Source organism: Galeopterus variegatus, unplaced genomic scaffold, assembly GCF_000696425.1.
Source record: "Galeopterus variegatus unplaced genomic scaffold, G_variegatus-3.0.2 Scaffold19703, whole genome shotgun sequence".
Taxonomy (NCBI): Eukaryota; Metazoa; Chordata; class Mammalia; order Dermoptera; family Cynocephalidae; genus Galeopterus; species Galeopterus variegatus.
In genome coordinates this window covers 1-14,301 of record NW_007745814.1, presented here as the reverse complement: position 1 = coordinate 14,301, position 14,301 = coordinate 1, and the positions used below count along the sequence as shown (strand labels likewise).

At 51.8% G+C, this 14,301-nt stretch overlaps 1 protein-coding gene across 1 annotated transcript; it reads left to right on the top strand.

Moving 5' to 3' along the window:
• Nucleotides 1–1,129: 1,129 nt before the first annotated feature.
• On the top strand, nt 1,130–12,968 carry LOC103583110 (intraflagellar transport protein 122 homolog; the record flags this gene model as incomplete). The annotated part of the gene is made up of 7 exons (XM_008564523.1): nt 1,130–1,260; nt 1,319–1,485; nt 4,072–4,243; nt 5,635–5,737; nt 7,903–8,043; nt 9,390–9,484; nt 12,868–12,968. Coding segments are annotated over 7 exons (910 nt in total), but the record flags the coding sequence as incomplete, so codon positions are not given.
• Nucleotides 12,969–14,301: the final 1,333 nt, after the last annotated feature.

Below are 14,301 nucleotides of genomic sequence, written 5' to 3'. Positions count from 1 at the left end.
GGATCACCTTACCGGTCATCTTTTAAAAAAAAAAAACATTTGGTTGTCTTAGGCGAACCTAATATATGATTTTAGGAGCTACACAATTACCCCAAAAGCAAATGGAGAAAAAAAGTGAGGTAATTGTTCAAGTGGGTTTTTAACATATGTTGACTGTACATTCCTGACAATTGCGTATTAATCATGGGGAAAGGTGCAGAGCACTCTCTGCAGGGTACATTATTTGTAAGACAAACTACTTCTTGCTAGTAATACAGATCTGGGCCGAAAGTGCTGTCAATTTTCCTCTTTGAAAAGCCCCACCTTTAAAAATGTCAGCACCAGTGCTGCCTTAACTACGGCAGACTCCCACTGTTTCCTGAGAAGAGGTGATTTTCTGAGGTTGTTTCTCAGGCATTCTAGAGTCAACCCAGGAAAGCTGGGCATGGCCCTTCAGAGGCCTCTATTGTGGTGGAAGGAACTCAGGCTCTGCCACCAGCCAGCCCGAGCTTCTGGGACCACAGTCTTTCTTCCTTCACTGTTCTCTCCAAGGCCCTTCCCCCTGCCTCAGATCTCCTTCCCCCACCTCCTGCTGTCCTACTGTTGGATCAGGTCCCCACCCCTGCAGACCTGACCTCAGGACAGGATTTGATACCACTCAGTGGAGAAGTAATTAACCAAAGAGAATTTTGCTTGTTATCTGTCTTAGGCGAATACCTGGGGGCAAAGCCACTGGGATAATCCCCTCAGTTCAGACAACAGAACATTTCAGAAAACAGATGGGCATAGCACTGCTAGCGGTATGGTAGTGAGGAAGGGCTGGGGCCTGCACTTTACTCTTTAAATCATTCTGTTTAAGTTCAGGATACCACGTGCTCAGCCCCACTCTGAGGCCTGTGGTATCATCCATGCTATCTGAATAAAGATTGTAGGTCTGATTATTTGAAATTGTGCAACCGGGTTGTCTGGTCACTATACAGGAACATGTCAAACCCCATGAGAGAGGGAGACAAAGGTCATAAACCCTCTACACTGCGGTTTGTGTGTGTCGCTCCAGAGTCCAGAAAGTGAGGAACAAGTGTCCGTTAGTAGGAAAGGAAGAAGCAGCACTGAGGGCCGTGGTCCTTGACGCTGTCTGGATATCCCCCAGGAACACCTCCTCACGGACATCTGGGAGTGCCCCCACTCAGCCGCCAGGGACGGGCTCCCGCCTGCATCCTGACTGACCACCTGCTTCAGCCAAATGGGGCCCCTCCTTGCTGTAGCTTTCGGCAGCCTGACGTAATGCTGGCACAGGAAGTCCTAATCCAGAGTGTTTTTGTTTGTTGTGCTTCCTCAGGATTTCCTTGGATCTGGAGACCCCAGAGAAACAAAGATGCTAATCACCAAACAGGCCGACTGGGCCAGAAACATCCATGAGCCCAAAGCTGCCGTGGAGATGTACGTCTCAGCAGGAGAGCACCTCAAGGCCATAGAGATCAGCGGCGACCATGGCTGGGTTGACATGTAGGTTCCAGTGCCTGCCCTAAGAAGCATCTGGCAGTGTGTCATGTCATGTTGGCTCTTGGTTTTGACTGACAAGGGAAAAAATAGTGCTTCTCTAAATATCTAAACCAAATGTAATAGCAGCTAGGTTCTTTGGGAGACACAGAGATTGAACAAGGCTGCCCTTGAAGAGTTTCTCGAGTCCCTGGGGGGAGGGGTGGTGGGAGCTGAGGAGGGAGACCTGAGCGCTCACTGTGAGCCAGCCACTACAATAACCTTGCAGGCATTTTGTTCTTGCCCCACACCCCCATGCCCATCTTGCAAATCAGGAAACTGAGGCTCAAGTGATTGCAAAAGGCCAAACAGCTGGTAAGTCACAGAGCTGATCTTCAGACTCTGATCTGGGCAATTTCAGTGCCCATAATATGTGTAATGATAGGAACAAAGAAAAGAAAAGTTCTGAGTACATCAGGGAAGGAGAATGCTCCTGGGAGGAACCATGGATGTCTTCTCTTAGGAGGTAGTGTGTACATGAAGGGGCCTGAAGAATTTCAGGAGATAGAGATGTTAGGAAGAGAAGCCCGTGCGGGCAGGAAGAGCAGCGCGAACAGAGCAGAGCGGAGCGTGTCGGTTCTGGTGGGAAGAAAACGTGTGCAGGAGTGGAAGGTGATGGATAGCTGGCTGCAGCAGGGGGACCTGGGCTGGCCTCAGGAGGGCCTAGGGGACCAGACTGAGGTTTTTAGACTTGTCAATAGGGAATGAGGACCCCCCCAGTCAGGGCTGTGCCATCAGAAGCCCCTCAGACAGCAGGGGTAGAATGAAGGAGAAACTAGACAACAGGAGCCCAGGTAGAGTTGGCCGTGTGGTAGACTGGGAGGGAGGGTGGTGGCTGAGGGTATGAGAGACATGGAGGAGCTGGGGCCTGGAAGGCTGAGCCTGAGCTCTGCATCAAGGTAGAGAACAGAGGAGATGGAGCGGGCTAGGGGAGGGCTGCACAGAGGCACGATGGATCCAGGCTCGGGACTCAGTGCATCAGATCCCCAGTGTAGGGCTTTGTCCTCCCACAGGCGGGCAGTGGGCTTCACGCTCACATGTGTGAGTGCGTCCATATGCATATGCTGCCGCAGCTGTCACAAATGAACTATGAGGGAGAGGCCTCTGAGGTTGAGTCCATTTGAGCCCTAAAGGCTGTTGGTTGTTCTGGAAGCAACATTGTGGTAGCAGTGACCCAGCCAGGACCTGGTCACCCCCTTGAGCCCCATCATGTGATTGGTGTGTGGGCCCCTCACAAAGGGACCTTGGTGGGTAACCTATCACCCCATCCTTCTCTTATGCAAAACTAAAATTTCTTGAAGTAGAGGAATAGATTTTGCCCCCAAAATTATTCTTATCATGAAAGGGGTGGTACGGAAGAGAGCCAGGCAGATTTAGGGCCTCATGCTCTCCTCTGGTTTTTCATGTCACTTCATTTGTAAGTGCAATGTATCAAGTTACCCTGGGGATACTTAACTAGTTCAGGTAAGAGACAGTAAGCCTGTTCTGCCTCTTTTCCAGGTCTGGCTGTAAAAGGTGCCTCTTCTCCAGGGATATTGAGTTTGATGGTGGGGGGGCTGCCTGTGCCACCTTTCCCTAAAAATGCGTCCTTTCTCTGCTGAGCAGTGTTATTTTTAGATGCCATTATTATTCTCGGTGCAGACTGACAGGCCTCCCTGTGCTTGCCCGTCTCTAAGACGGGACCTGTTACAGCTGCTTCCCTTCCCTTCTCACAAAGAGCAGGCTGGGTGGAGCCCCTCCCCTGAGAGAACTAGTTTTACTCCAAACCCCAGCCTGACCAGAGGGAACCAGCATGTTCTGTCCCACCTCCATGTCCCCACAGCAGTAGGAGGGCCGGTCACCACTGGGAAGAAGTGGTGAGCCAGCTCGTCCCTGCAGCCTCTCACTGTGGTCAGCACCTTGGCCAGGAGGAGGGTACAGTCAAGACTGCCTGCAGGCCGTTCTTCCAGAGCTTAGAACAGGCCCCACACATGCCTCTTCCTCTAGAAGCAGTCACTGAATAATTCTGATGCCATGGCCTCTGCCTGCCTGTGGGAACTTCTGAAATGGCGGTAGAAAAAGCACTCCGCCACTTCCTGGCTGTGCAATCTGGACAGGGTGCTTTACCTTTCACCCTGGACTTTAGTCTTCTCACCTGTAAAATGGGAATAATAGGACCCACCTCTTAAGGTGGGGAAGATTCAGTGAGATCATTCATGGGAAAGCTCATGTTGTTGTCTTGGTGCCTGGTAGGGGATCAGTAGACAGCTCTTTCTATCCCCAGATCCTGCTGCATAGATCAGCAGCTCCTGTGAAAGGCACATGAAGCAGCAGACAGTATCCTTTAGAGGAGGCCTCTCCTGGGCCCTGGAGAGGGTTCTGGAGTATGTATTCACTCATTCAGTAACCATCCATCAAGCCCCTGGGGGGGGCATGGCACTGCATTAGCATTGGGGACAGCAAATGAATGGACACAGAGCCTGCCCTTGAGATGATCTGAAGCCCCCCTGCCACTTCCTTCCATCAGGCTCCTTCACAGGGTCCCTCTCCTCTCCACTATTCCCTTCTCTCCAGGTTGATTGAAATCGCCCGTAAGCTGGACAAGGCTGAGCGCAAGCCCCTGCTGATGTGTGCTCACTACTTCAAGAAGCTGGATAACCCTGGCTATGCTGCCGAGACCTACTTGAAGATTGGTGATCTGAAGTCCTTGGTGCAGCTGCACGTGGAGACCCAGCGCTGGGATGAGGTGAGGGGAGAGTTGGGGGTTGGGGCCCCACCTGAGCCCTGGGCCATGGGCAGATGGGTACAGGAGACCTTTGAGGTTTGGATAAAGAGAAGCTGCCCTCATAATGGAATGAACATTGGCCCAGCAATCAGGAGATTTAACCTTGAATTCTCTGAGCCAGAGCGTCTTGCACGGCCTTTCCGTACTAGCTTCCCATCTGTTCATTCATTCATTGAGAAAAACTTTACTGACTGCCAGTTCTGTGCCAGCCCTGTGATAGGCACCAGGATGTGAGTGTTAACACGACAGCTTCAGCGCTGGCTGTTGGTCTGAGCTGCCTCTGACCAGCACTACAGGCTCAGGCGCAACTCTGATGTGGAAACTCTGCACCTGTGTGACATTTAAAACCTACTGGCAGAAAATGCCAGCCATACTTTCCAGATACAGGCTGCCAGAGCCATTTCAGGGGCCAGCTCTTCCTCTGCCTCTGGTGTGAGGGTGGGTAAGGAGAATTAGCTAGACCAGTGAAAAAGAGGGCCCCCCTAAGTGAGGCTGGTGGAAGCAGCAGTGTGGCCCTCTCTGTGGCTTGGCTCCTGCCCTGCCACTCACTGGCTGACTGTGCCCTGGAGAGAAACCCATCCCCACGGGGATCAGAGGCTGTGCCCCGGGTCCTCTCTGCCCCCTGTCCCCCCATGGTCTATTTTACAGCAAGACCTGCTCTGGGTAAGAGCCGTCTGACTCTTGTCTGCCCTCTGAGTGGCTGCATTTGGTGAGGCGATGAGTTTGCTGATGAGAAAAGGTGGGGCCAGGGACAAAGGCAATAATGGCTTCTCAAGATAAATTTCTCAGGAGATTTCTCAAACAGCACAAACTGGAGCTTTTGAGAACCACTCGGTCCTGGCTGTGCGTCAGGCAAACTTTCTCCCCGTGGCTTGTTTCCGGTTCTCCTGGCCCGATAGGTGGTTCTGGTTCTTAGGTGAAGCAGTCACTGGATCCCATTCAGCACCAAGTCCACAGTCATTTTTGACAGCTAATAAGGAGTGATGATTATAATGTCAATTCTGTTTCCTTAGGTGTCGCCTGCAATTAAAAGAAATCTGTTTGCAGCGCTACAGGAGCCCACGCAAACTCTCAAAATAAAATGTTTCCGATTCTGTGCCGCTTCTGTGGTCCAGAAACAGACTGTGTTGTTATTGAATCCAGTCGCTTGCATATTGCTGTTAATTGCCTTTTGTTTTCAAAGAGCTGATTTGTTTTTGTGTGTCTGGGGGTGGTTGTGGGGGAGGGACTCTCCCCCTCTGAGTTGTCAGGCTGGCAAGATGTGACATCCCTAATGGATTCAGCCAAGTGCCATGTTTTCATGGGGGCTGAAGGGGCTGCTTTATTAAGAGTGCATTTGCTCCTTCCTCCAGGCCTTTGCTTTGGGTGAGAAGCATCCCGAGTTTAAGGATGACATCTACGTGCCCTATGCTCAGTGGCTAGCAGAGAATGATCGCTTTGAAGAAGCCCAGAAAGGTAGGCCACACAGAATGGTACCTTGCAGAAGTGACACACATTCCAGGAAGGCTGCCAGGCCTTCCTATCTGTAGGACCCAATAAGGTGACTTCACCCTGGGGATGTGATGTGTTTGGTTGGAAAGACTGGAGCAGTGGAAAGAACGTGGACTTTGGGGCCACGCACCCCTGGCCCATCACTCGCCTGCCACAGGACCTTCTGAGGTCCTCTCTCCGAGCCTCTGTGGTTACTGAGAAAAGTGATGTGCATGCCAGTGTGGCTTTCCATTTAATCTTCACACCAGCCCTATGGTGTGGGTACCATTATTATTATTCCCATTTTGCAGGTGAGAAAACTAACGGTTAAAGAGATAAAGTGATTTTCCTGAAGTCCTATAGCTAGGAAGTGGCAGAAAGGTAATTGGAGCCAAGGTGCAGTGAGGACAAAAAGAGAGGACTGCCACTGAGTGTGTGGTGTAGTCTCACCTCCACCTTCCTCTATTGGAAATAGAAACTCAGGTTCTGTTTCTGGACAAACAGGGTGACCTCGGCTCCTCGGCATTTTTCTTGGTAAAATGGGCTGCCCGTGAGGTATGGCTGCATCTGAAATAGGAGCCAGAGCAGGTACAAAGCCTTAACTGATAATGTCCATCATGATTAAGAAATTGACGGCCCTCTCTATGTCAGGCACTGGCTGGGCACTTAACCTACATAACCTTGAATCTTACCAGCAGCCGTGCAGAGGTGCAGAGACTGAATGTGCCCTGCAAAGTCACAAAGCAGACGAGTGGCAGAGCCGGCACGGGACCAGGATCTGTCTGCCTGGGGAGCTGGATCCTTCTGTGTTTTGCTACCTATTTAGGAAGTTTCTCATTGAGCGGGGTGTGTCCCATTCCATAACATCTCATCTACACTTCTATATGGTAACAGTTGCCACCTCTGGACACATTGCCAAACACGTCTCCCTGTTGGAGCTCCTCAGCTAAAAGCCCCCATTGAAGGACAGCCTGTTCTTTGCTGCTTCAGCATCTCCAGAGCACCCAGTTGCTGAAGTATCTGCATGTTTGGGCAAAACACATCAACCTATCCATCTGTCTGTGTCTGCCCTTCCAAGAATCCATCACCATAGTAACTTGGTACTCAGAAAAGAGATTGGAGATGAGAATGGAACAACGGCCAGACCTTTTCCTTCACTAAAGGCAGAGGATTTGGATCGTCTGATTACCCACATGTGGGCAAGGGTCACAGCTAGAAGTGCTTCACTGGCAGCCCCCCACATCCCAAGAGACAGGCTGTATAGTAGGTATTCAGGAAATTTCAGGGAAAAAGATGTAGGAATGATTGAGAGAATTTTTGCTTGTTTTCACAAATGTTTGGTTCAAGAACAGAGCTAGATCTCTCAAGGTTGTCATCAAAAAGCACTCAGTTGAAGACCAACTTAGGACTTGGGTTGGGCTCAGGTCTGTGACCTTGGGTACGCCTCTTTACCTCCATCTTGCAAAGCCCATTTCATTGCTCATTTTAAAAAGGATAATATTTCCTTCATAAGTCTGTTGTGATGATCCAGTGAGGTAATTAGCAATGAAAGCACTTGTAACTGCCAAGCCTCTTAAAGTGTCAGGTCCTGTAAGTATCACCTCGGGAGTCACAAAGCTTTGCCTTGGAATGGAGCCAGGGCAAAACCTCACTGAAGATGAGCAAGTTTCATCCTCAGACTTTGCCCTGGAATTTGGCCCCTCCAGTTTTTCTTTCTGCTATGCCTTTCCAAAATCAGTTGCCTTTATCCAGCCAAAAAGGAGTATATCTCACTATACTTTTTTCAGGATGTAGCCTTGATTATTTATAGCCTCCGGCCTGAGAGGCGGCATCCCAGCAACGAAGCACTGCACATGCTCCAATGAGTGTCCTACTTCCAAAGCAGCCCCTTGCAAGCCCCTCAGAATTCCATCCTAGGGCCAGCCCATGGCTCACTTGGGAGAGAGTGTGGTGCTGATAAGACCAAGGCCAAGGGTTCGGATCCCTACATAGGGATGGCTGGTTAGCTCAGTCAGTTAGAGCGTGGTGCTGACAACACCAAGTCAAGGGTTAAGATCCCCTTACCGCTCATCTTTTAAAAAAAAAAAAAAAATTCCGTCCTACTTCTTCTTCTGCCTCCCCAAATTGCGTGTGCTTTTGTGCCCCTGCAGCATTCCACAAGGCCGGGCGGCAGGGGGAAGCAGTCAGGGTGCTGGAGCAGCTCACACACAACGCCGTGGTGGAGAGCAGATTTAACGATGCCGCTTATTATTACTGGATGCTGTCCATGCAGTGCCTTGATATAGCTCAAGGTAGGTAAACATCAACCAGGCTGCTGTTTTCCCCTGCTCTGCTCTGGCACCAAGATAAGCATCGAAAGAGCTGGGACGTTTTAATTAAAGCCCTGGGCTTGTTTATTGGGTGTATTGTCCATAAGCCTGTCTTGCAGTGGCATAATCTGGTGCGTCATCTTTTTCCAGTTTGCCCATAAGTAAGGACGGTATGAGGGCTGTCCTGAGGTTATGGTTGGGAGGTCCTGTCCTGCATTGCTAATTCAGAACTTATCTCTCCCCTCCTACACAGGAGCCCATAGCTGGACCTGTGTGAACACTAGTTTTAAAATTTTTTATCGGGCCGGCCCGTGGCTCACTCTGTAGAGTGCAGTGCTGATAACACCAAGGCCACGGGTTCGGATCCCATATACGGATGGCCGGTTCGCTCACTGGCTGAGCGTGGTGCTGACAACACCAAGTCAAGGGTTGAGATCCCCTTACCGGTCATCTTTAAAAAATAAATAAATAAATAAATAAATAAATAAAATTTTTTATCACATGAAAAGATGAATGAGAGATTGCTTTATAACAACACACTCCAGATTCTCACTCATCCCAGGCAGGAAAGCAGTTTCATGTTACTTTTTTTCACAAGACTTCTCATGATGCTCTGAGGGAGCTCTGGAAGCAGAGGGGACAGGAAGGTGTTGTTCTCCACTGGACAAGGCCAGTGGGAAAAATGCTGCAGTGGAGGCCGCAAGGTGACTTGTAGCAAGTCATAATTCCTTCCTGAGCTCTGTCTGCCCATCTGTACCCTGGGACCGCCCCTGTCCCTCCTCCTTCTAAGGTTGCAGGGAGCCTCTCTCAAAGCCGTGCTTATAGATTGAAATCCATCAAGCCCAGGCGTGAGGTGACATTTTTCTGTTCTGGCCAGTGGTTTGTGCTTCTGATAAAGAGTATCCCAGAGGCGTGCATGAGCATGAATAAAGCTTACGTCTGCCCACCCTCGTCCTGCCAAGCTCCCCCTGCTTGTCTGGGTGCCAGCCATCACCCTCTTCTTGCCACAGCTAGTGCTCCCCGAGTGGAATGACATGGAGGGTATAGCGTGAGATCTGCAAGAGCCTGAGAAAAACGTCTTCAGACTTCCTGGCTGTGTGCTCTGAGCAGCCAAGCCTTCCCTGCCTGTGGCGACCCTGCTTCCAGGCAGAGTACCTTTCCTACCACTGCACCTCTCGGTCCCTTCCCCCAGTGCAGGCCCCGTGTTGCCTAAGAACGGATGCTGGCAGTAGCGCCAACACCTGGCCCTTCCTCCTGTGGCCAGTCAGCAGTCCCACACCATCTGACATGTCTTCCCCTCCTCCTCCCACCCCCACTGCACCCAGCAGACCCTGCCCAGAAGGATGCGATGCTTTGCAAGTTCCACCACTTCCAGCACTTGGCTGAGCTGTACCATGGCTACCACATCATCCACCGGTACACGGTAAGGTGGCCAGGACACGGGCAGCTGAGGGGCACCGCCTGCTGAGCTGGGGCCCTGGGCAGTAGGCTTTGAGTGGAGAAAGTAACCCAGTGGGCCTGATGAGCTGCTGAGGACCCTAGTCTCCACTGTCCTTGGTCAGCTACTTGTTTGACATGCAGCACGCCATGGGCCTCTGAGTTACAATTCAGAGCTGGAATGGGCCTTTCCAGTTGCTTGGTTCAGACTTTGATGACTCAGGCAACCTCTGGATTAGCCGAACAAGGGCAGTCTCTCCAAAATGACCAGGGGGTGGGAGTTCTGTAGGGCCCTCTCCTCTAGACAGGTGAAGGCCCACATTAACCAAAGGCTCGAGTTCCCCTTCTGGCCCTGCCACGGACTTGCTGTGTGTCCTTGAGGAATTCACTCTCGCTCTCTGGCCCTCAGTTTTCCTCTCTACACACAAGAGGATTGGCTTGATCTCCAGAGGTGCAAATAGTTCTTTTTAGTCACCCCCTGGTTATTTTGATGAAACCATTTTAAATCTATCTCCTGGATAGGGGGAACAGGTGACAGGTTTTCAACAGCTTCCTCATTCCATGTATCTCCTCAATCACTCAACAACTGTTGATTAAGCTCTCACAATGGGAGCTTATCCTGTGCTGATAAGCTGGGGAGATGTCAATAGTCAGCTTCCATAGAGCAGCATCACATATTGTAGTTGCGTTGTGTCAACTCATTTCACCCTTTTAACCACACTGTGAGATAAGTACTATCATCCCCCTTTGACAGTTGGGGAGACTGAGGCACTGGACAGAGAGGTCCCATAGCTAGGAAGTAGCAGAGTCAGTGTTTGAATCCCTTCAAGCTGACTCCGGAACCATGCTCTTAGCCTCGTCCTCCCTCTCCCCTCTAACTTGGAGAAGGCAGGCTGGTATATTGGTTTAGGAGGTGAAATCTGGAGGCCTCACCCCCAGCTGTACTGTGTGGCATTGGGTGGGTCGTTCACCTTTTCCATGCTTCAGCTCCCTTTTCTATAAAACAGAGATAATAACAGTACCTATTTGATGGGACTGTTGTAAAGATTAAATGAGTTAATATTGGAAAAGCACTTGGAAGAGTGCCTGGCAGAGTGACCCTGGGTAAGTGTGTCACCTGTTCTTAGTACTGCCCCAGGCAGAGGCTTCACATCAGCTTCCCGCAGCCCTGCTCTCCAGGCTGGGTACCTCGTGGTTCTCTAGACTCCCAAATGCCCTGCCTTCCACCCTGGGCACTCCTCTCCCCCTAATCTCTGCTGACCTCTCAGCACATCCTTTTCCTCTTGGGAAAGTCTGTCAAGAAGGACTCTGACAGGCTCTGCCTGGGCCGGTATCGGTCCTGTCTCATCTCTTCCCATAGCATGAAGGTCTCAAGGGACCTCATCTTCCCTCACAGTCTTTGCTTTCCCTGAGATGAGACCCACCCTCAGGGTCCCCTCATCTCCATCAGGTGCTCACCTGGAGAGGAGCCACCTAAAACAGGAGCTCCAAACCCACCTCGGCTCGGCAGTCAGGCCCGGCTCGGTCGGGTCTGCCTCGGCACTTGGGAGCCGGCTCTCAGCTGCTTGCCCCTGCCCTCCCTCCCCACTCCTCACCATTCTCTCCACCTGGCTTGGGGTCTGGGCTCCTCTGACAGCTCAGTGCTCAGCTCTGCTCCAGGACCTCCCTGGGGCTGGGAGTGAGGGGTTTCACCCCAGCTGGGGGCCCTGACTGTGAGTCCAGCCGAGGCTTCTTCGTGGGGCCTCTCCTTCATTCAACAAATGCCTGCTGCGTGACAGGCCCTGTGAGGAAGCCTCAGGACACAGTGTGAACAAGACATTGTCCCTGACCTGAAGAAGCCCACAGTCTAGTAAACAGGACAGTCCCTCAAGGGCAAAGCGTAGAGGCTGAGGAGACTTTCTGGAGGAGGTGGCCCCTAAGGCAAGAGGAGGGAGACAAGTGAGAATGGGGCAGGTGAGGAGGAGGAGGAAGAAGAGCACTCCTGGCAGAGGTCACAGCCCGAGCAGAGGCCTGGAAGTGAGTGGGAGTCTCAGAGTCTGGCACCAGGGCCCGGCAGAGGAGCACTGATTCAGAGCAGGCTGGAAGACTGGAAAGGGAAGCGTTGGAGCCTTCCTGAGATACGTGGCTTCTTTCCCAGAGAAGAGGTGTTAATCCTGAGGACCACACCCCGCCACACACACACCCTGGGACATTTCTTAGCTTCCACACCTAGTGCAGCAGAACCAGAGGTAGGCAGCGTCCTGGTGCTCACCCAGAAAAGGACGCATTTTCAGGGTTCTTGGGTTCTTGAAGCTAACAGGCTATAGAAATTGAAGTGGGACCTAAAGAGAAATGCTGAGCTCTGACCTGGAGGGGTGCAGAGCAGAGCGAGTCTTCAGGACTTTAGGCTGATCAGAGGCTGAGCGCTGGTGGCTCAGTGATGAGCGGGGGCCTACCTACACCCTTCAGGAAATGTCCATTTGTTACTGTTTAAATGCTTGCGGGGGGTGGAGCTGGCCAGCTGTAATCCTCATCATCTAAAGCTTTATTAGAAATCGGTAGGCTCAGTGTGCACACAGTATGCCAGATTCCTTCAAAACTGGGTATTCTTAACCTTTTATGGACCCCCTCCTGATGGAAAATTCCCTGTGGTCTGCTGTGGTGAGCTTCTGGCAGCCTCTAAGTACAGGAGACCTGTTCATTCCCCTGATGTGTGCTGAGTGCCTCCTGTTAGGCCCTGTGCCGGGTGCTGGGGAAACGGGGATCAGCAGCTGAGGAACCCCACATGTGCACGTTTGGTGGTGCACTCAGCTGAGTGGTGCACTGGTCGGTCAGGCTTGGTGGTGCACTGGTTTGGTGGTGCACTGGTCAGGCTGCTGTTGTAGAGCAAAGACGAGGCATGCGATTTATGCTGGAAAGCGTTAAATACCTCCTCTTAAAGGTGTGTATACATCAGTGGTCATGTCCTAAATTGCACAAAAGGTCTGTTTTAGAGCTAATTGGAGACAACTTGAGCTCAGAGAAATGCAATCATTACCAACCCCAGACTCATTACAGCTTGGGAGAAAGACACTCTTGGGCTTCGGGACCAGACCTGGGTTTGAATCCCAGTGCTGCTCTGTTCTAGCCAGTGACTTGGTTAAATCATCTCTCTGGATGTCGGTTTTCTCATCAGTACAATGCGGATAAAAATGCACACTTCACAAGATTGTGTTAAAGACCAGATGAGACAGTGGCTGCACAGCCCCCAGCACATAGTAGGTACTTAATAAGCAGAGCCAGCTCTTCTGTTGAAGTAGTAGCTCAGAATCATTAGCATCTGCCTTTCGGCCTGGCCCAGCAGCGGCATGGTTGAGGAATTCAGTCCCTGTTTGTTTTCTTTTGCTGCAGGAGGAGCCATTCAGTTTTCATCTTCCAGAAACCGTTTTCAACATCTCCAGATTCCTGTTGCACAGCCTGACCAAGGACACCCCCTTGGGCATCTCTAAAGTGTATCCTTTCTCTCACTCCCACCCTCTGTCCCACCCATCTTGTCTAATGGCCCCCAGAAGTTCTTCCCAGAGCACTTTCCTGGCAGTACCTTCCCTCCCTCCAGCAGCCCTCAGGGAAGAGAGAGAGCTCCTGCTGCTGTTTTGCTGTAGAAGAGGCTCAGCCAGGGCTCGGCCAGTGCCAAAAGATTAGTCTTCAGGGCTCTCTAGACTGAGCCCAGGAGCAGGTCTTGGCTAAGACACTGTCCCAAGCCTGCTTAAACCCACAGTGAGGGTGTGACTGAAACGGGGGAAGCACGGGGCCTTGGGGCCTGGAATCTTGAGCAGTTCTCTGGGGTGGGGGCATTTGTTCAGCCCAGGTGTGTGGAGCCCCTGTTGTGCCCCAGGCACCACTGCTAAGTCTGGGGCCCTGGTAACGGAGGGCTGCCTGGAGGAGGTGACATCTGTCCTGCAAGCTGAGGCAGTCAGGGAAAAGTTGGTACAGGGGATGTTCCAGAAGAGCATAAGGCACGCGGAAAGGCACCGAGGCGACGCCGAGTGCACTGTGGGGAGGATAGGGCTGGACAGGCAGTGGGACACTGGAGGCCTGCGGGCATCCCTGGGAGTTTGCCTCTCCTCCTCTGGACAATGAGGGCACTAAGGGGCTGTGAACAGAGAAGGGGCCCGAAGAGCCTGGGTAGCCAGAAACTACCAGGAAATGACCAAAATCTTTAAAGTCTGAAAGTCAAAAGCCATAATTGTCCCGTCCTCTTTTTTTTTTTTTTAAAGATGACCGGTAAGGGGATCTTAACCCTTGACTTGGTGTTGTTAGCTCCACACTCACCCAGTGAGCTAACCAGCCATCCCTATATGGGATCCGAACCCACGGCCTTGGTGTTATCAGCACCACACTCTCCCAAGTGAGCCACGGGCTGCCCCCCCTGTCCTCTTCTAAACCTCACTGTTCTCTCAGCCCCTTCCCAACCCCAGTCCTGCCTTCTTTCTCTGAGGGAACCCCCCCCCCAGGAGAGGACCCAGAGGTGTTCATTGGTGTGATTGGGCCTCTACAGGGTGCCAAGCCCATTACTTACACTGCAGGGGAAACCCCCAAATCAAGAGGAACCTTCACTGCTCAGACCCCTGCTGACTGGCCGGTCAGTCTCGCCCCAGAGGAATGGTCACAGCCACGCCTGTCAGGGCCTTGGCACCCGCAACCAACGTTTCCAGCAAGTTCTGTTCAAGTCAGCAGAGTTTGATTAAAGCCGTGCCCCGGGGCCGGCCCGGTGGCGCACTGGATAGTGCGCCGCTTGGGAAGCACGGCGGCGCTCCCGCCCGAGGGTTCGGATCCCACATACAG